This window comes from Heterocephalus glaber, unplaced genomic scaffold, assembly GCF_053883595.1.
Source record: "Heterocephalus glaber isolate CG9 unplaced genomic scaffold, H.glaber_assembly_v1.0 deba00000818, whole genome shotgun sequence".
Lineage (NCBI taxonomy): Eukaryota > Metazoa > Chordata > Mammalia > Rodentia > Bathyergidae > Heterocephalus > Heterocephalus glaber.
The window spans coordinates 14,194,752-14,216,009 of NW_028258164.1; the positions used below are offsets into that span (position 1 = coordinate 14,194,752).

Below are 21,258 nucleotides of genomic sequence, written 5' to 3' on the forward strand. Positions count from 1 at the left end.
CTGCTGGGTCCTGGCCGGCCCCTTCCCGGAGCCTTGGCCAGACAGGTGGGGAGCTGCCCAGCCCTCCCATGCGCCTCAGTGAGAGCTGGGGCTGGGCTCTGGCCTGGGCCCCCACAGAGCCAGTGCCCGGCCTCACTCCTCCATCTTTGCCTCTGCCCTGCCCTGAACACCTCTCCCTGCCTCCGTCCACCGTGCCCACCCACCACCACACACCCATCGCCGTCTGTACTTGCTGAGCTGACTCCTACCGCTGCGCTTACCTGGCCCTGCAGCTTCTCGTTTCTGTTCTGTTCTGTCCACAGAGGTGGTGGCCACCTGCTGGTGCCCATACCTGCCTGTGTCACAGCGGCTGCTGCCAGTGGCCCAGGCACTCTGCTCCCCAACATTGTGCCTCAGTCATCTGCTGCTTTGGTTCCATTCTTAACTTCCCATTCTCCTCCCTGCTAGCTGGCTCAACCCCACGCAGGGCACCTGCCACCTCCCCCTCCACCTGCCATGCCCTGCTGGCTCCATGGCCTGTGCTCCCCACGGCACCTCCACCCTCCCTCCCCGTCTCTGCTGCTTGCCTGGCTCGACTGTGCTGCCCCCATGCCTTGCTGCTGCAAGCTCACAGCACGGCCTTCCCTGCGGGCCCTTCCATCCTCTCCATCTTCACAGTGGCGACCTTGTTTTTTCTTTCCATCATCTCCATGGTGACTTCACTTGCGCTGTCCTCCCCAAGGCGGAGGCGCGTCCGTCTCTGAGGGTGTAGTTTGGGGCCTCCTCCATCGCTGTCAGAGCCACCCACCTCTCTTCTCCCTCGTTGTCCTTCCCAGTGGAGTCACACCTGCTCGAGGGGAGGCCCCTGGTGTCCTGCCTGTCTGTGGCTGGTGACCCCTCATGATCCCATGCACTCATTTGCTGCCACTCTTGCCCCATTCCCATCCCCCCTGGGGGAGGTGCCCTCTGGGCTCCCAGGGTTCCTCTGGTGGTTGGCGGCCTCACCCAGCAGCAGTTCTGCCTGGGGATCTGCTGGCAGTGGTCTCACCCACCTTCCTCCTACCCGGGCTGAAGGGGCAGAGGGCTGGGACACGTGCTGACCTAGAGCTGCTGGGTGGCCAGTTCCTCTCTGGCGGCTCTTCGCCAGGTTCCCCCTCTGGTTGGGCCTTCTCACACTGCAGTTGCAGTCCTCTGTCCCCTGCCTGTGGCCTTGGCTCCTGGCAGCCTGGGAGAACAGGAGGGCCTGGGCCACTGAGATGAGCTGCAGACCCCATGTGCCCAGTGGGTGCAGCCGCTGCCGCCTCCTGCCTCCTCCTCGTCCTCCTCCTGCTGTTCCTCCTGCTCCTCTTCATCCCACTGCTGCCTCTCCCCAGGTGCCTGGGTCTCCGCCCTCACCATGCTGACCAACTCGTGCGGGGCTTGAGTATAACTTGCCAAAATCTTTATTCTTTCGATATTTGCAGATATGTGCCACTGTTTCCAACTTTTCATCAACAAAAAGGCCTTTCCAACTCCTTCCAAATTAGAAGACCAGGTGGTGATACACAGCACCTCTGGACATTCCCCCTGTGTGGGGCCAAGGCGGGCCGGGCCCTGGGACTGCTCTCAGATGAGAAGCGGCCGCCGAGCTCCCCGCTCCAGAGACCCACAGGAACCTTTGTAACTAACCCCACCCCCAGGGAAGGCTAGGAACGCAGAGCCCGCCCGCCCACCCGCCTGCCCACACTGGGGGCTGCCGGGGACCGGGGACCGGGGACCAGGCCCGGCCGGATGCTGCGCCAGGCTCCAGGCTCGCTGCATGGAGAAGAAGGGAGCTCGGCCCCACGCCGGCTCGGCCGGCCAGCGCAACAAGGCCCAGAGGGGTGGCCGCCCCCACCCCACCCGGCCCGCCGCCCACTGCGGGCCCAGCTGCTCTGGGGGGCGCTTTCCTGCCCCTCCCCTCCTCTGCTCCTTCCTGCATGGACTTCTGCCGTTCCTGCTCCTGCTCCGGAAGCCGTCGCCACCGCCACCACGCTTGCCTTGCCCCTTTTTTTTGGCCTTCCCTGTTTCCTAGGATCCGCATTTCCGTGGACTCTGCCCCAGGAGCTTGGTGGGGCACAGGGCCTCTTCCGCCCTCTTCTCTCTCTCCATCCACTGTGCCCTCCAGGGGGCCAGGCCACCGCGCTCGGCGCCCGCCGCCCGCCGCCCGCCGCCACTTGCCGTGTGGTGTCTGTGCTGCAGGGGCCACCTGCCTGCTCACTTCCGGACTTTGCTCTCCCGGTTGCCGCCCAGTGCTCCCGGCCAGCCCTCAACCCCATGGCCACCTCTCCTGGCCCCTCCCGTCTCTTGTGCCCCAGCCCCCTGGGCTGCGTGGTCCTCACTCACGCACCCCCTTCCTCCTCCTCCTCCTCTTCCTCCTCGGTAATTTCGTGTCCTTGCTCTCTTGTGAGGGGCGGGCCGGCTCAGTGACCTGTGCTGCTCTGTATGGTACCGTGTGTAAGAATAAACCCGTTGGAATACTCGTGGTCTCCGTTCCTTCCCATCCCGCCGCCCTGGCCCAACCTGACCTGCTGCTAGGGCTGCCCAGGAAGGGAGGAAGGCGGGAGGGCTGGGACCTGTAGGCGGGCAGCCTCTGTGGTGGCCCTGCACCTCTAACGTGCTGCTTCTGTTCTCTTCCAGTCTCGAAAGGGGGCTGACCTGGACCGGGACAAGAAGGCTGCCGAGTGCAAGGTGGACAGCATCGGGAGCGGCCGGGCCATCCCCATTAAGCAGGTCAGCACCGCTCCCTGAGGGCCCATGGCAGCTGAGAGTGAGGCCCAGGCAGTGCTAGGGTAGGGGGCTTGTGTTTTTGAGACAGGGCTCACTGTATAGTTGAAGCCAGCCTTGAACGTGCTGTGCAGCTCAGAGAGCACCTCCCTCCCCTGCCTGAATCCTTTCCAAGGGACAGGTGTTCCTGGTTAGGAACCCAGTGCTGGTTGCTGCGGCAGCACTGCCTGTCCCTCCTCATTACCACTGGAGGGCAGCAGAGAACCACCTGCTGCCCTCAGTCGGTGGCTCCCAGACCTGCTGGCTCTGGAGTTCAGCCTGGACTCAGGCCTAGGGAAAAGCTGTGGCCAGAGTACCTGAGGAGCCTGCTTAGGAATACTGAGGTCTGGTCTCATCTGAGGTTATTGGTGCAGTTTTATCAGTAGGTGCATCTGTTTTTTGTCCGTTTTGAGAGAGGCTTTTTATGGTCAGGTTTGGCCTTGAACTCACTATGTAGCCCAGGCTGGCCTCCAACTTTTGGTGATCCTCCTGCCTCAGCCTCCTGAGTGCTGGGATTGCAGGTGTGCACTACCACGCCCAGCTCTCTGTTAGTGTTTTAAAGGAAATATTTAGTTGAGATGCTGTGCCCCCATGACTCCCTGATATTCTTTTTCTCCCAGAGCTCATGTTGGGTGTTCCTGTGGTGGGCAGGGAGGCAGGGTTGGGAAGCAGGAGCCCTGGGCTGCTAGCCTGGACAGGAGGCAAGGGGACCTGGAGGACCAGGCGGGGGCAGTAGTCAGTCTTGGACTCAGCCTGTCTCCTGGAGCTGGCCTGGCAATTGGAGAGGTTGCATCCAGGGGGGCCACACTGCGCTGTCCTGACCACAGGGGATCCTGGGGTCCTTGGCTGTCCTTGTGGGCCTGTGGGCCATGTGAGCTTTTAGGAACGGGGCCAGCCAGTGTGATGAGGACTCATGTGTCATGGGGCCTTCTGATGCTCTGTGAAGGTCTCTTCAGAGCGGTGTCCAGGAGCCAGTCAGGGCCCCGGAGGGCAGAGCAGGGAACCAGGCCTTGACCCAGGCCCTCCCTTTTCTGTCTCATCCTCCCTTGAAGTGTCTGGCAGGGCCACACGGGTGGAGCCCCCGATCCTGGCCCTGCGCATGAACTGTGGGACGGGGCCCTCTTGCCAGGTGATGAGTGCATCCTAGGTGCAGGCTGGTGAGCTCTGCAGGGAGTGGGGAGGTGGGGGACAGGTGAGGGACAGTGTATGCCCCCCAGGAGTTTTTACACGCACCTAAACACTTAATAAGAGAGCTACTCATCTTCCTGTGCCTCACTGTCTGGGGATCTTGGGGAGCAGGCCGGGGATGGCTGGTTTGTTCCCACATGAGGAGGGGGAAGGAGGAGCCCTGTGAACTTGCATCCCAGGTTCTGTGCAGCCTGGGGTCAGCTGGGTCCTTTGGGTGAGTCTCGGAACACCCCAGGAAGTCCTGCCACCACGAGCCCTGTGCAGTTTCGTGCCCCAGATGCCCTACATATTGCTGCTGTTCCCTTCGGGATGTGCTGCTCTGGTCTCCTCCGGACTGATGCCCTGTGTTTAGGAGCCAGGCTGCCCTCCTCCCTCCCAGCCCCGAAACCACCAATTCTGGGGTGTCTCCCCACCTCTGCCCGGATGGCTGGTCCCACCCCGCCTGGCCATCCCCTTTCCCGGCCCCCCCACCCTGTCCTGGTCTCCCCATTTCTGTTCTTTCCCCTCCCCCCAGCTCCTGCTGGGAGTGGAGATTGCATTTCAGTTGCCATTTGCATTCCCAATCAATCCGGACTCCGCAATTAAGTCGGCTGGCGGAGCTGGGAGGGAGGCAGCGGCGGGAACGGGTCCTCTGGGGGCTGTCGCCTCCACACTGCTCCCATTCCGCCCCAGATTGCTTCCTGCTCTGCCGTGCACAGCCGTCCAGCCAGGGAGGGAGCAGAACCCTGTGGTTCCTCCACCCCTGGAAGGCGAGGCTGGAGGGGTGGGGGCGGCTGGGCGGCTGGGCAGGTGAGAGGTGGCCAAGGGGCGTGGGCGCTGGTGCAGCACAGCCAGCCGCTTTCTCTCTTACCCACACCCTGGGCTAACGAGTGTCATTAGCGCTGTCTGTCCTCTACTCACCTTCTTCTGCCCAGGGGCCCCCAAGTGAAGAAAGGGGAGAGTTCCGGGTGGAAAGGGCTTCCCTTCTCCCCAGCATCCCTGACCCCTTCTCTGGGAGAGGAGGAGGAGGAGGACGGGGAGGAGGAGGAGGAGGAGGAGGGCCTGGGTAGGTCTGTGCTGGCAAAGTCCTGGAGACCCCGAGTCCATGCCCCCTGTTGGTTGGAGGAAACAGGCACAGAGCCAGACTGGTTTGTTGTATGTTCTGGACCAGCTGGTGGCAGAGAGGGAAGCAGAGCAAGGCATGGTCGCACGTGCCTGTAATCCCAGCACTCAGAGGCTGAGGCAGGGGGAATCTCTGCAAGTTTGAGGCCAGCCTGAGTTACTAGTGAGTTCAAGGCCAGCCCGAACTGCATAGCAAGACTCTGTCTCAAAAAAAAAAAAAATAGAGAGAGAGTAGGGATCAAATGCTGGCATCCTTCCCCAGAGTGGAAGCTGGGTCTCCACCCGTGAAGGCCAGGGCAGGGCTGTGTGAACCGTGGAGGAAGTGAGGGTACCACTCAGAACGGGCGTCCGGAAAGCTCTACCCAGGCTTTTGAGCCTGTGTCCTGAAGGAGTGGGATAACTCCAAGGGTCTCCAGAGCCTGACAGCTGCTTATCCCCAGGGTCCTTGTCCCTGGGAGAGGGAGCAGCTCTCCTGTTTTCGTGGCTCTCAGCTGCACCCTCTGATGGGGACACCATACCCAGAGGCCCCAGATGATTGTGGCTCCGGCACAGACCACGAGACAAGGCCTGGTTGTGTCCCACCCACCAGGTGGTCTGGTGACCGTCCCAGCAACCCCTCTGGTGTTCAGGAGCCCTTTGGAAGATAGGGTGTCCATGCTGATGGGGGACAAGAGCAGGATGGGTCTTCACAGGCCAAGCACATGGCTGTGTCTCCTACATTGGCTTTGTCTTCTTGGGTGGCAGGAGAAGAGGTGAAGGAAGGAGATGGCTAGCAAGGATGGACAGGAAGCATCTGTAGAAAAGCAGGAGCCAGGAAGTAAAGCTGCTCAAGCCACTGGGGTTGAGGGCGCTTCCTTCCCCCTGGCACGACCCCTAGCCAGGAAGGAGAAATCAGTCGGAAATCTTTTGTTTTTCTTTTTTGAGACAGGGTCTCCCTGTATAATTCAGGCTGGCCTCAAACCCCAGGCCACCCGCCTGCTTCAACCTCTGGAGTGCTACGATTACAGGCATGCGCCACCACGCCCACCAAGCCAGTCAGAAATCTTTAATTGGCCTTTTACTAATTTCATACATCAAGGGCTGAGCCTTATTCTGAAGAATTTAGAGGGAAGGTGCAGGCCAGTTCACGGGTGTGTATTACCTGTGTCTGTTTATCACGGGTGCTTTCTCCTTCACTTCTCCACCTCTCCACTCTACCCCGTTCCTAAAGGAGAACCGTTCGGGGCTCCCAGGCTCCGCTTCTACGCTTCTATGTGTGGACAGTGTCACCCTTCTCAGCTGTCCCAGCGATGTTCTTCCTGACCTGTCCCCCTTGTCCCTGGTCTGTGGACCTAACTGTGTCCTTCTTCCCTGTGGAGTTTCCACTTCCAAATCTCCCAGAAATGCTGCCTCTTCCCACCCTTCCTGAGTTGGGGCCACCTGGTGTGCCTCCAACGTGCTCCTGTCCCCAGCCATTTTCCTGTGCTCTCTGTGGTCTCACAGAGATATGAGGGCATCTTTTGGCTCCTGGAGGAGCAGGTTTCTTCCAGGTGTCATGGAGCCAGGGTGGTTGGATCTCCCTGGAGTTCACCTGCCTTTACCATCTGACAGCCACACAGTCTTGAGGGCCATTGGCCCAGCCACCAGCTGGCTTGTGCTTGTCCTCTTATTGGCGAACCTCTATGTTTAAAGAGTGACTTCCTGGCTTCCACAGGAAGTTTGGTGGCCAGGATGACAGACTGGGGCTTCCTGTCCCTAGCCTGAGGATCTAAGGCATTCTTGAGACAGTTCAGGGACAATGCCACAGGAGTGGAATGCCAGGCCCTGCAGAAACCTCTGCTGCCCCATCCTGCCCCTCCTGGAGCCCAGGTGGGAGCAGCAGGCTGGGGACATTCAGTCCTTGCACCTGTTGTTCATGTGGCTTTGCCTGCAAGGTAGAAGAGATGCCCTCGCCCAGGACAGTGGCTGCTCCATGGTGGGTGGTCAGGGATGGCAGGTTTCCCCAGTGACACTGCGGGCTGTTCCTGGTCTCTGATGGAATCTCTGTTCCCAGGGGATCTTGCTGAAGCGGAGCGGCAAGTCTCTGAACAAGGAGTGGAAAAAGAAGTACGTGACGCTGTGTGACAACGGGCTGCTCACCTACCACCCCAGCCTGCATGTGAGTCCAGGGAACTAAGCCGGGGGCAGGGGCTGGGGCTGGGTGGGGGTCACAGTGAGCACCCTGGGGTGGTCTCAGATGGGTTTTCCCTGGAGCAAGCACTATACTATGGTGGCTCAGGAAGGGCCAAAGACACAGGTCTTGCAGGGCCTCCAGAAGACGATGCCCACCACGGCTGCCCCTCAGCCAGCCCCTGCCCTCCTTGGGCAGCCATGGCAGTGGTTTGAAAGGCAAGACTCACCCTGCAGCCTGGGTGCCCATGTCCCAGGGCTGAGCCATGCCAGTGGCAAACAAGGTGGCCACAGGAGCCAGGCTGTTGACCATGGCCCAGGGCTTTGGGCAGGTTCTTGAGGGAGGAGGAGAGCGGGGGCATTGTCGGTGGGCAGAGGGGTCTGCGGTGCACTCGGCCTGTGCCCCTCTTCGGGGGTGTGGCTGTGGCAGGGACCGTTATGTAGCCCCTGTGGCAGCTCCCCTACCCTTCCCTCCTCCCTTCCCTGCACTGCGTGGCTCCAGCACACAGCTGTCACCAGAATCCATCTCTGTCACCACCCCACTGCGGGGCTAATGAGTTCTCCCGTGAAGGCCCTCAAGCACAGCACGTGAGCCAGCCCAGCCCCGCCCAGAGGCAGACCCTCCGAGGGACCCTGGCCACCCAAGAATCCCCACGGGGTGTCAGGGGGCCCAGCCGGAGCTGGGGCCACATGTCCCCGCTATGACTGGGTCTGGAGAGCACCATCCAGGTGGCCCTGAGCACACAGAGGTGACCTGTGTGGGGAGAGCTGGCCTTGGGGTGGCCTTATCCACCCAAGCCCAGCCTGCCACCCCCTGCCAGTCTCCTCATCCAATTCCTTGGGGCACTGACCTTTCTGCTTAGCCTAGGGGACGAGGTCATTCCTCCTAATAGCTTCACTCTCCAGAGTAGGACCTGGACCAGGATGACAGGAGGCAGTTGTACCTGGGGAGGTGAGAGGGGACCACATCTATTCTTCCTCACACAGTCCTGGTCCTTCTCCCAAGTCCCTGAGAGACACCAAGAGAGCCAGGCATGGTAGCACATACCTGTAATCTCAGCACTTGGGAGGCTGAGGCAGGAGGATTACTATGAGCTTGAGCCCAGCTTGTTCTACATAGAGAAACCCTGCCTCCGAAAAAGAAAAACGAAAAGAAAGAAAAGGAAGACCACGCGGTGGCAAGGATAGTGCTGACAACAGAGCCAAGAGTGTCTGAGGCAGTCAGAAGGCCCTCCGCAGGCACCGGGATTCACCGCCTGCCTTGTGGCAGCCACACACCTAGGGGAGGCCTGGGGGGCTGGCCCTGGAGACTGTAGGTCCCCAGTGTTCTCAGAGAGAGGGTCGTGCTGTCACAGGCAGGAGGTCCCAGGTCATGCTGAGGCCCAGAGCCCTTGCCTTGCCCACAGTGCTGTCCTAGCTTCTATCCAGCGGGAGTGTCGGGCCTGGCTCTAGGGGCATCTGTGAGGTGCACAAGTCATGGTGTTTGCACGGGTTCTGTTTGGAACAGGAAGCCACACCATCTGGTGGGAGAGTGGAGGTTTGGGAGGTTTGTGGCTTGTCAGTGACCCTGCCAGTGGCCAAGCTGATGCTGGGACCTGAAACTGACTCTCAGCATGGCCTGGGTCTTCTTGCACTTGCCAAGAGCTCCTCCGTTTGGGGCTGCTGAGCCAGGCCGAGTGGGTCCACAGGCATCCCTCCCGTGGCACTTGTCGCACTGGGCGCTTTGGGGGCCTGTGACAGGACCTGGTGGGGGGCTTGCAGGCCCACCCTCATCTCCCTGCAGAGTGAGCTCTGATACAGAGGCCTGATGATGGCCCAGCGCCCTGTGTCCTGGCCAGCTGGCCCCCCGTGGTCTCCAAGAAGAGAGCTGCATGGCTGGCTCCTCTGAGCAGCAGTGCCCCACCTGCCCATAGCAGTTCTTCCCGAGGAGGCACGGGCACTTTGGAGGCCTCCCCTGCCCCAGAGATGTTCCCACCTCATCCCTTCTCTTCCAGTGTGAAGCCGAGGTGCTGACATTGGCACAAGCAAGGGCAGAACCAGGGCTGCACCAGGCAGCCACACTTGGGCTCTGCTCAGTTCTAGGCTTGCTTCTTAGGGCAGCCTCTGCTTTCCCTCTTTGGCTTCGCACCTCACCTGCTGGCCTTTTCCTCCTTCATCTCCCCTCAACTGCCTTTTCCAACTGCAGCAACTTTTCATAGGCAGCAGTGGCAGGGCAGCCTCCATACCTAGAAGCAGCAGCCTTCCCAAAGCCTTCCAACCCCACATACTCAGGGCTTCCGGTGAGCCGGAGGCTCGGGTGGGAACCTGGCCAGCACTCGGGGGCCGGGTCTCCCCCAGATCCTGATGATGTGGGCCGGGCTGAGCCCACAGAGTCTGAGCTAGTGGGCAGCCCTCACGCTTTGCACCCGGATCTTGCCTGGCCCAAGAGAGCCCGCCACAGCCTCCCCCATTTTGCAGCCCGCGCGGAGCCATTCACACAATCACCTTCTGTTAATTCTATCTGCAACATCAATTAAATTGTTTGTAGAAACTAATTGAATGTGGCTTAATCACACATCTTAATAGCTTTCCACGCTCTGAACTCGTTGTTAATTCCAGTAATAAAACGAGATGAGAACGCTGGCTGGGTAATTAGCGAGGAGGCTGGGGAAGAAATTGCCGTTTGATGGTGGGTAATAAAGGCAGCCGTGGTGACCGCTCTCCTGAGCAGCCGCTGCCACTGCCGCCGCGCTCCCCATTCTGCTGACGGAGGGAAACGCTGTTGCTCCTCGCCTGAGGTCCCCATCCCTGCTGCTGCTCCTCCGGCTCTGTCACTGAGCTGTCCTACAGGCCTGGGCTCCAGCACACAGCTTTGAGAGCTGCACTTCGGCCTGAGTGGTGCACAGCAGCCTGCACTGCGGTCTGGTGCTGGAACTGGGTGGGCCTTTGCCTACAGCACAGAGTCCCTTTGTGTGGCTCTTGTTCTTGGCATAGGGTCAGCTTCTGCCACTGGCTAGCCTGGGCATCCCAGGGCTCGAGTGGGGCCTGAAAACTGTTGCCGCCATCGTGACCTCCTTGTGAACTGGAGCGGCCCAGACTCTTCCTCCAGGAGAGGGACCGCATCTGGGCCTTTGGCCCTGCCAGCTGTTGACAGTTGTCGGGAGCAGCTGATCCAAGATGTAATTGTGTGCAGGGATGGGATGAGGAGTGGGGATCAGAGATCAGTATGTACGGAGACTGAGGCTCAGTGTACATGGGGATGAGGGACAGGAATGTGAAGAAGCCAAGCCTTTGGGGTGAAAGTGGGGAGTGGGGGTGTGAGGTAAGGCTGTAAAGCCACATTGTGGTCACTGGGCTGAAAGCTGCACCACAGGGTAGTAGGACCAGCAGGGTGATGCTCAGCTGGCTGGAGAAAGATCAGATGGGCTGTTGGAGAGTGACAAGGGACCTCTGGTTGTGTTGCTGCCCAGCCACCTTGGTGAGGTCCAGAGTCAGGGCAAGAGCCCTGGCAGTGCCCAGCAGCTGGTGGGCCAAGCCCTGGCCAAGGGCCCTGCCTTGGGTGGGAGACCCCGCTCCTTGTTTCTCAGAGTGGTGTTTGTGGGTCTGAACGAGTGTGCCCAAGCCCCCCCCCCCATCCTCCCAGGGGTGGGCTGGCGGCCGGAGGGTACAGTCCTAGAGCTGCGTCCGGGAGTGGGGGCCCCTCCTGGGACAGCTCCTGGAAGCAGCTCCCATTTCTGTGGAGCTCAAAGGGTGAGAGCATGGTGCATGCCTGTAATCCCAGTACTTTAGGAGGCAGAGGCAGGAGGATTTGAAAGTTTGTGGCCAGTCTGGGCAACTTAGCATGACTCTGTCTCAAAATAAAAAAATAACTGAAAGTGCTGAGGATGTAGCTCCATGCTCGATGGGATCAATTCCCAGTACTGTTAAAAAACAAAAATAAAACAGACTGGAGAAGTAGCTCAGTGGCACCGTGCCTGCCTGGCAAGAGCAAGGTCCTTAGTTTGATCCCTGGTACCGGGAAAAAAAAAAATCTCCCTGAGGTTGTTGGGAAGATCCTGTAGGGTGGTATAAGAGACTAACACGTATAAAATACACCGCTGTGGTGCAGTAAACCCAGGATACGATGGGCTGGTGGTGAGCTGACACCCCGATCCCCAGATAGAGAAGCTGGGTGTATGTGAAGCATGGACCTGTCACTGTACTCCTAAGTCCAGCCAAAAGAATTAAAGGCTACCTTTTAAACTGTTCAGCAGATACGTGTGACCAGGTCCCATGTAAAGGCTGGAGACTAGCTGGCGTTAAATGCTCCCGGTGTCCAGGTTGGGGTGGGAGCTGATGAGGCAACATGGGTGTCTGAGTTTGGCAGTTTCCTCCTCAGCCACATGGGGGCTCTCTCCCTAAACCCCATCTCCATCCAGTGCCTGGCCTCCTGTGGATCCCAAGCCTCAGGTCCTTCCATCTCCTGGATTCCTGCCACGTCCCCTGGAGCTCCCTTGGGCAACATGGAGATCTGGGTGTGGTCCAGACCTAGTGACTTCTGGGGGCTGCGGAGCTTGAAGCTCTGCCCCACTCACCCACACACACCCCAGGTAGCACCACAGGGAGGCACGGAGGAGCCGGGGTTGCCTGTCCTAACGCGTCTGTGTCTGTCTTATCCATATGGCCTTCAGGATTACATGCAGAACATCCATGGCAAGGAGATCGATCTGCTGCGGACGACAGTGAAGGTACCAGGGAAGCGTCTACCCCGAGCCACACCGGCCACAGCCCCAGGCACCAGCCCAAGAGCCAACGGGCTGCCCTTGGAGCGGAGCAACACGCAACTGGGTGGGGGCCCAGGTGAGGTGGGGAATGATGGTGGTGGGGGCATCCGGGCTGCCAACAGCCAGCGCTGCTCCAGGGTAACTTCAGCCTCAGGCAGGGGCCAAGTGCAGCTGCGTGAGGTCACCTTGGCTGTTGGGTGGGGCAGGGAGCGCAGGTCTGGGGAGTGGGGCCAGCAGTCTGAGGGCCACTTCTGCATCAGAGCTGAGGAAGGCCATTGTCTCAGCTTGCTGTGTAGGGCAGGGAAGGGACAGAGCTTTGGGGGCTACCCGGGCAACATCCGTAGGTGTACAGTGAGAGCCGCAGTCCCCTCACAGAGACCAAGTTAGAGAGGGCAGGAGGTGCTGCTGAGTGTCCAGCTGCCGGAGTGGTTGTCAGGGGCTGGGGGACTGTGGTTGTGGCAGGTACCCCCATGCCTGCTGTGTCCTTGCTGTTGGTGTGACCATGTGGGCTCAGTGAAAGGTCCCAGCCCTGGGCTCCCTCTTCCTCCCCAGGCTTCTGCTCCTAGGCCCCTGCCCTTCTGGCTCCGTCCTTCCCACAGCCTGTCCCATGGCCCCTTCTTCCCCAGACCTCAGTGTCCCCCATATTGTCCTTGACCATGGAATCTCATTTTCCTTGGGCCCAGAAACTGCTCCTCGGGACACTGCCTGCCCTGCTGGTGCTGCCCCACGCCCTCCCCGAGAGGTCAGCTTCTAGCAGTAGAGGTTCTCAGCTTGAACGTGCCACCTTCCTTAGGGGCATGTGGAGACGCTGGGGTGTTCTGCTTGTTACAGTGACAGGAGGGTACTAGGGCGGGGGGACAGAGTGAACAGAGGCTGGGAATATTAAGCCTCCTGAAGTGGGCAGGATGGACCCCCAACAGTGGTATGCCCACAGGAAGCGCTGGTGGGTCTGGCACTGCGAAAGCCCAGCGAGGAGGCAGGGGAGGTGCCAGCCCCCAAGTATAGCTCTTGATTGAGGGGCGGCTCCTTGGTGTGATCGGCCCACTCTTAGGTGGCCATGTGCAGAGGCCAGGCAGGACCCAAGCTGTGCCAGGGTAGTACTCATCTCCACATGAGGCCCCAGGACCACGTCAGCACTGTGAAGTCAAGGTTCTTGTGCCTGTTTTCGTGAAAAACAAAGGCTCCCAGAGGCTCAGTAACCTGTCTGTAAAACCCCACAAGACGTGGGGGAGCTGGGGTTGGAACCCAGGCATTTCAGATGTGAGAAGCTCTGGTCCTTCCTCTAAGCACACTGCGCTTGAGACAAGGAAGCCTTGGCCCTTGCAGAGGGAGAGCCTGGTGGGAAGGAAGTGGGAGGAAGGAAGCTGGGAGAAGATGGTGCAGCCACCAGGGTATTGCACCCGGAGCCTGGGGGCTGCAGTCCTGGTGCTGAGCCACAGGGAGTCTCCAGAGCCCGGCTGGTGGGCACGGAGTTTCATACCGATAGCAGAGAGGGGGAGCGAGGAGTGGACTCTGGAAGGGGGCCTCCTTTCCTTGATTGCTGGTAGCAAGAGAAGACTTGGGCTGTTTCCCCAAAGAGGGTGGGAAGCAAGATGGCTCTGTTCCGTCCCATCCCTGGACCCCGATGTCCTTCACCCGGGCAGCCAACCTGGGGTGGTGGTGGGCACGCTGGCTGCCTCAAGCCTGGCACCCACACAGGAGCCCACGGCCAGTGCTTCCCAAGCCTGGCTCCCGCTGCTACGCACTGACACCGACCCTCATGCACACTCACACATGTCTCTCGCTCACCGGGCGATGTTAACATCTCATTATCTTTGTTACTGTAATTACATTATCCGCTGCTTTATGCAGAATTATCCTCGGAGGACTAATTGATGGCTCCATGTTTAATTCATTAATCATTAGCATCAAATTCGACAATTACAGTGCACACTGATTGTGGGATTGCAGGCGTAATGAGGGGAGAATTAACAAAGAAAAGGGAAAGCACTTTCCCTCCCTCAGGGTTCTGGGATGGGGGGCTTGGGAAGGAAGTTGTGCCTGTGATGTTTTTGGTTGGGGCCCAGGGTGGGGCCGGGGGTACCAATGGGAACTGGGAGGGGATGCAAGCAAAAGAGCATGGAGAGAAGTAGGGGCCCTGGAAGGTGTCAAGAGGAGGAGAGAGGGGCTCGGCCTGGGGGACCCTGCAGCCCCGAGGAAGGGCCGGGCAGGGCTCTGTGGCGCTGGAGTCTGGAGACAGTCCATCGTCTTGGCACCACACTTGGATTCCCACGCACCTGCAGTGTGTCTAGTCCTGTTTGGAAAAATGCGGGAGAACTGTAAAACTTGCCTCTGCTCTTAAGCATGGTGTTTTCCCTGGATCATTGGGGCATCTGTCCTGCTGTCCCCATCCAGCTGCTTTGGCTCAGCAGCCTGTCCACAGGCTTCCAGGACTCGCTCTGGGCTGGTGGGTGCTGGGGCCTCACCTTGTACCTTTCCCAGGCTTGGCCAGGCCTTCGCTGCCTTCCTGCTAAGACTGTACCTGGCCAGCGCCTTGGCGTCTTTTAGACAGCTTGAACTTGGGCTTGGACCACCTGTTCCTAGACCCTTGTGGCCACTTCCTCCTGGCTTCCGTTGCCACCCTTGATCTTGGGGGTACCGAGGAAGAAAGGGAAGCCTGGGCTCACAGTGTACCACTCAGCCCTTTAATTGTCACAGGCCTGTGAGGCTCATGCTGTGACAGGATTGCTGCAGTGGGGACGGTCAGCACGGGACAGGGACTGAGGCTGGGGGACGTCCTGTCCTGCCTGCTCTGGTGCTGGCCAGTCCTGCCCAGCCCTGGCACTCCTAGAGCAGCCTTTGGTTCCCCTTGCCTCCGCCATCCTTCCCTGATGGGAAACGAAAGATTAATTTTCTCCAGCCCAACAGGATAATTACTAATACTAATTAGACATAATTACTTGAATTTGATACACTTATTTCTCGTCAGAATGGCAGCAAAGCTGAGGCAGACCGAATGACACATGTGGACCGGAATGTAGGCTGCCTGGCCTCAGCCAGGAACAGAGGCGTTCAGGCCCTAGGTCCTAGCACTTGGCCATGCCAGGAGCACCCGGGAAATCTTGCAGTGGCCCACACCCCAGCCAGCTCCTGATATCAGGGCAGGGACAGGCCTATGGCCCTCTGTGTAGGGAGGGAGAGGAGGGTAGGAAGGTCTAGGCAGGGCTGCTTCTGGAGGCCTGGAAGGGTGCAAGGCCTCTGGCTCCCCAGGAAACCTGGTCCCCACTGGGTGAACCCCACGTTCTGCTTATGTCCAGACATGACCCTTCTGGAGCAGCCCTGATCTCAGGACAGTGTTGAGGGGGGTCCTTCTGCCTCAGCCTCCCCACGCCCACACAGGCCATATTTCTGGACAGCCCCCCAGTGGACTCTCCTCCTGGGTCTGACCCTCCCCCCACCACCCCGCCAGGTGCCCCCCACTCGGCCAGCAGCGCTTCCCTGCACTCCGAGCGCACCCTCAGCAGCTCGGCCTGGGCAGGCCCACGCCCTGAGGGGCTGCACCAGCGCTCTTGCTCCGTCTCCAGCGCCGACCAGTGGAGCATGCAGCACCCCGGTGAGTGGGCGCTCTCCCACCACTGCCTCTGTCCTGCCCTCGGCCACCAAGCCGGCTTCTGGCCATTTCCCTTCTCGTCCCCCTTCTCGCAGGCCTTTGCTGGAGGCCCGCCTTCTGCGGTTCCTCCTCCCTGGTCCCCAGGCAGCACCGGTGGCGGTGGCGCTCTGCATCCCCATCAGCCCCCTGCGCCGTCAGCTCATCAGCCTCTCGGCAGGGAACGGGGATGCGGCTGAGCGGGGAGGTCGGAGGCTGGGGGCGATGCTGCAAAGCAGCCCTAGCCGTAGCCTGCCTTGGAGAGGGGTCCCGGAAAGGCCCTTTCCCGTGCGCTGCTTCTGCAGAGAAGCCTGCCCTGCCAAGGAGGACGGTCAGAGGCCGCCTCCCTTCCTCCCTTCCGTCCATCCCTCTGCTTGCTTTTCTGGGCTCTTCGTCTTCCCCCCATCTCCTCCCTGGCATTTCTCTCTTCCACTCAACCTCCCTCACCCCCCGTCCTGACCTTTGGCCACTGATCCTGCGGCAGTTCTGAAGGCTGAAAAGGAACTGGGGCCAGCTCCCCTCTCCTGTCTCATCCCCTAGTGGCAAGCGAAGGTGCAGAGACTGGGAGGTGACCCTTGGTGTCCCCTGACCCTGGTAAACAGGAAATGGGCAGTGGTACAGACAGACCTGCCCCCTACCGTGGCCCCAGCTCCCTCCCAGGGGTGCATGGAGGTCCAGGCCAAGCCCAGGAGCCCCTCACAGCACTGCCAGTATATCTGTCCCACCCAGTCCAAGTCCAGTCCCACCCTGGGGGCACAAAGCACAGAGCCAGGAGTCCTTCTGTGGGGTGCCCAGCCTGCCCTGGCCTCCTTGAGCCCCTCTGTTGAGTCTGGAAGGAGGAAGGCAGGGAGGGAGGGAGCGTGTCTGCCTCTAATGAAGTTTGACATTTAGTGGTGAGCACAGGGCGGGGTGTGGGAGCCGGAGCTTGATTAGCGTGCTCTAATTGACAGTAATTAGGCAGCTCCCTGATTGTTTCTAATTCTGCTATTAATTGTGAGGAGCGGGGAGTGTGATTGAGGATAAATTTGGTGCGGAGCTGCTGGGGCTTCGGCTCCCCGTGAGCTGCCTGGGCCTCCTTCCACCCCTCCAAGCTGCGAGGGACCCGTTCCCCACTCCCTCTCCCTCCTCTCCCTCCGCTCTTTCCTCCTCCAAGACACAGGGAGCTTGGGACTGGGAGGCCAGGACGCCGGCCCCTCCAGGGCAGCCCAGCCACAGTGAGCAGGCCTGGCCCTCTCCGTGCCCTGCGCCCGCCTCGCCTCCCCTCTTCCCACACCTCTCCGCCTCTCCCCTCCCCAGCGGGTGGCACGGCTGACGTGCTCAGTTCCAGCCCCAAGCTGGAACCTCCCCCATCTCCCCACTCCAACCGGAAGAAGCACCGTTGGAAAAAGAGCGCCGGGAACCCCCGACCAGACGGCCCCAGCAGTGCTGCCGAAGGTTAGGGGGACCCAGAGGGCAAGCGGGCACAGGAGGTGGGCAGCGGGACCTGGGCACAGCACCCTTGTTTCTGATAGGTGGATGAAACACTTCTAGGAATCATTTCATAAAACGAACTCCATGACACAAACCTCCTTCTGTAATTCAGACCCAGTATCTCAGAAAAGTTCTGCTTCCTTTCTGTTCAGCTGTGAGCTTGCGTCTGTCCTTCTTAGTCGGGCACGGTGGGTTGCTGCCATAGCTCCTCCAAGACTGGCCAGCAGGACCTGTGTTCTGTGTCTCTTGTGTCACCCCAGGAGTTTGTGAGTGCTGGGGACATCATAGGTGCTTTACACGTGCGTGGGCCAGCTGAGTCACTCCATCTCTGGTGAGCGGAAGCGCTCCAGGCCCTTCACTGTTCCCCTTAGACCTGCCTCAGAGCCTCAACAATTATAGCCTGACCCTGTGCTACCCAGAGCCTCCCTCTTCTTAGTGATGGGAGTCTCTTGGCTCCCAAATAAGGTTAACGTGGTAGATTCATCATTTCTCCTTTCTGCTGTGACAGTAGGGGCAGCGATGTGGCTCAGACGGGTGGAGAACAGCTTTTCTGGCCAACCTGTGACACACTGATGCCTAGGCATCCTGGCATAGGCATCACTGTGGTCCAGGGAGCCAGGGCCCACGAATGATGGAGGGGCATGTGTGGTTCGGAGGCTGGGGTGAAGCAGGGTGAGTGTGAGCCTGGCACCTGGGGAGGGCAGTGGTGCCAGCTTTGTGCATGCAAGTTCTGTTAAGGATCCTGAGGGCAGGAGCCCAGCACAGGAGGACTTCCAGGGCTGTTACTGTTGCAGAGGTGAGAAGCTGCAGGCAGAGGCACAGTGAGGATTTACAAGCAGAGGTGGCCCGGTAGAATACGATGCACACCCAGGCTCCCACGAAGGTGCCTGGGTACCTTTCTAGTTGCCTTTTAGAGGTGGTCCACCCCTGGGACAGGGTCACTGGGGCTACGATTTGTGTCACTGTCTTTGGGGCCTGAGGGAGCAGAGCTTGGAACAGCTTTGTCACTACAGATGTCTGCAGGTCCCTATTGGCTTGCAGGCCCCGGTTCCTGAAGCAAACGTCTCCTTCTCACCCCCACCCACTTGCCCTTCCTGCCTGCTATGCCAGGGCAGTGGAGGAGGGGCCCGGCTCCCAGGAGCCCCACGCTGACGCCGTCAGGAATATTGGGTTTAATGAGCTGCAAAATGAGGCGGCTGCAGCTGACATGTTCGGATGGTGCCCACACCCGCCTCCCCTCCCAGCCCCCTTCCAGCGCCCTGACGCATCCTTTGCCAGACCCACTGCTCTTCCTTCTCCTGGAAACCCCCTCGCTGGGGTCCGGACCCTGCCTGACAGTGCCAGGGACGCCAAGACCTCATACTCCCCACTTGGCCCAGGCTCCACAGGTGGTTAGGAATGGAGGCTCAAGGGCTTATGCTAGTCACTGCCTCCCCGCTGCCCAGTTGTCCGGGACAGCATGGCCCTGGGGCCCAGGTGGGCACACTTGGGAGGGAGCTGTGTGCTCCCAGATGAGCGTGCCCACCCCCAGCCCTGATGGCGTCATTCCCCCCCCAGAGGCAGAGGAGTCCTTCGAGTTCGTGGTGGTGTCCCTCACCGGGCAGACGTGGCACTTCGAGGCCTCGACGGCGGAGGAGCGGGAACTGTGGGTGCAGAGCGTGCAGGCCCAGATCCTCGCCAGCCTGCAGGGCTGCCGTAGCGCCAAAGACAAGGTTGGCACAGGGTGGCCAGGCCTGCCTGAGGCACTAACTGGGGGCAGCCAGAGGGGCCTGTGACTGACCACAGCCTTTGTCCCTGCTGTATGGCAGGCCCGCTTGGGGAATCAGAATGCAGCTCTGGCCGTGCAGGCTGTCCGAACCGTGCGCGGCAACAGCTTCTGTATCGACTGTGATGCCCCCAGTGAGTACCAGGCCGGTGCACTGGGCCCTGGGCCCTGAGAGGGCTTTGCATGCTTGCAGGGCAGGGAGGAGGCCTTCCTGGCTGTCCCCCTCCCAGCTGCCTGCTCGTCCCCTTCTCCGCCCTCTCTCCACCTAGATCCCGATTGGGCCAGCCTGAACCTGGGTGCCCTAATGTGTATCGAGTGCTCGGGGATCCACCGCCACCTGGGGGCTCACCTGTCCCGGGTCCGCTCCCTGGACCTGGACGACTGGCCACCCGAGCTGCTGGGCGTGATGACAGCCATGGGCAATGCCCTGGCCAACAGTGTCTGGGAAGGGGCTGTGGATGGCTATGCAAAGCCGGGGCCTGAAGCCTGCAGGTGAGCCACTGGGGCCAGGGAGGAGGGAGGGGACAGCCGGGACGGTGTCAGAAGGGTTAAAGTGTCCGTTGCTCTGCTTGGCGGTTGGCCTCTAGGGTGTCCCTCCCCCTCCGGTGCCTGTCACTCAGGCGCCTTGCAACAACAGGCCTTTTCTGAGCCGTTATCAGCAGGTCAGGGGGCCACTGCCAGGCGCATGCGCAGGGCCCTATCACTGGTCCGTGTGAGGCCCCAGCCTGCACTGTGAGATGGGGAGAATGGGTGGAAGATAGGGTCGCCGTGGCCCCCGCCCAGGCCCCCACCTGCTTTGTCCCGGTGCTGCCAATCGGAGGGAGTTCAGACGGCCAGATAACCCGCCACTCGGGCTGCCTGGAGTCTTCCTGCCCTGGTGGCCCCCACGTCCTGACGGTCCCCAGGGTTCTCCTTTTCCATGCCCCCGCTTTTCTCTTCCACCGTCCTCTTTATCCTACCCGAGACCCCTCTGAATGCCCCGCTGTCTCTTGGGCTTCTCCCTTCTCATGCATCCTCCTGCTGGTTCTCCTGCTCCCAAGCACCTCCCTGGCCTGTTGTGGCCCTCGTGGCTTCCTGGGCTCACACCTCAACCCACCTGTGCTTGCAGAGAGGAGAAGGAGCGCTGGATCCGGGCCAAGTACGAGCAGAAGCTCTTCCTGGCCCCACTGCCCAGCTCGGATGTGCCGCTGGGGCAGCAGCTGCTCCGGGCCGTGGTGGAGGACGACCTGCGGCTGCTGGTGATGCTGCTGGCCCACGGGTCCAAGGAGGAGGTGAACGAGACCTACGGCGACGGCGATGGGCGGACGGCCCTGCACCTGTCCAGCGCCATGGCCAATGTGGTCTTCACACAGCTGCTCATCTGGGTGAGTCGAGGGTGCCTCTGCCCCGCCCAGCCTCCTCCCTCCTCTCCCAGGACTGGCACCTCTGTGTCCACACCCTGCCAACCGTGCCCACGTGCTCTCTCCCACAGTACGGCGTGGATGTGAGGAGCCGGGATGCGCGGGGCCTGACTCCGCTGGCCTACGCCCGCCGCGCTGGCAGCCAGGAGTGCGCGGACATCTTGATCCAGCACGGCTGCCCTGGGGAGGGCTGCGGCCTGGCACCCACACCCAGCAGAGAGCCCGCCAACGGCCCCAGTACCTCTGCCGAGCTGCACCGCAGCCCCAGCCTCCTATGAGGTCCAGGAAGCGAGCAAAGGGCCCGAAGGACTCCGTGGCCTAGGACCCACCTCCCTGCAGGTGCTGGGGGAGGCAGAGGCACAGAGACGAGAAGCAAGGACATGCACAGAAGGGAGAGAGTCAGAGGGAGCCAAGCAGAGGTCTGAGTTCACGCCACTGCAGACAGGGAGGGTGGCATTCAGCCCTCAGCACTTCGGTGCCATTGAGAAGGGACAGGACATTTTGGAGGCGCCCGGGAGGAGAGGGGGGCAGGACCTCTCCCTCCTCCAGACCCCCGCCTCCTCGGGCCAGCCCTGCCAGCCTTCACCCTGAGGTGGGGAAGGGCTGGGCACAGGATGGGGGTGCTGGATGAAAGAGACCAGGGCCCAGCAGGGGTCGGGGTCCCGTGTAAAATCTGTATATTGGAATATTTATGTTTGTGTACAGACTTGGTGTGTGTGTGATGAGCCAATAAAGCAGACTGCGTGTGGCCTTGTGTCCCCTCCGTCCTCTGTACCCCTGCCTCTTCCTGTCTCCTCAGACCCTCCCATCTCTCCATGAGCCTGGGTCCTGGGTGTCTTCCCTCCCCTTCATTCTGACCTTTTTTTTTTTTTTTTTTCTTACTGGTTTTTTGAGAAAAGGTCTCTCCATGTAGTCCAGGCTGACTTCAAACTTACCATGTAGCCCAAGCTGGCCTCAAACTTGTGGTGAGCCTCCTGCCTCAGCCTCCCAGGTGCTGGGATTACAGGTGTGCATCACCATGCCCAGCTTTGCAGTCCGTGGCAGGGTGGTGTTCAG

General features: G+C 60.5%; 1 protein-coding gene across 9 annotated transcripts in view; it reads left to right on the top strand.

Annotated features, from left to right (window-relative positions):
* Agap3 (ArfGAP with GTPase domain, ankyrin repeat and PH domain 3) overlaps window positions 1–20,950 on the top strand; it is a 48,956-nt gene extending 28,006 nt beyond the window's left edge. For 3 of the 9 annotated variants that reach the window (XM_004860379.3, XM_013078030.3, XM_013078031.3), the window contains exons 9-18: window positions 2,638–2,730; window positions 7,085–7,189; window positions 11,850–12,018; window positions 15,391–15,534; window positions 16,864–17,001; window positions 18,595–18,749; window positions 18,846–18,936; window positions 19,072–19,294; window positions 19,911–20,166; window positions 20,274–20,950. In XM_004860379.3, coding sequence (XP_004860436.1) covers window positions 2,638–2,730; window positions 7,085–7,189; window positions 11,850–12,018; window positions 15,391–15,534; window positions 16,864–17,001; window positions 18,595–18,749; window positions 18,846–18,936; window positions 19,072–19,294; window positions 19,911–20,166; window positions 20,274–20,480 — 1,581 coding nt within the window. In that variant the 3' untranslated portion in view covers window positions 20,481–20,950. Of the gene's footprint in view, window positions 1–1,442; window positions 2,480–2,637; window positions 2,731–7,084; window positions 7,190–11,849; window positions 12,019–15,390; window positions 15,535–16,863; window positions 17,002–18,594; window positions 18,750–18,845; window positions 18,937–19,071; window positions 19,295–19,910; window positions 20,167–20,273 lie in introns of those variants that run through there. The other 6 variants (XM_013078029.3, XM_087207812.1, XM_021240798.2 and 3 more) reach the window with 3 other exon arrangements.
* Window positions 20,951–21,258: the final 308 nt, after the last annotated feature.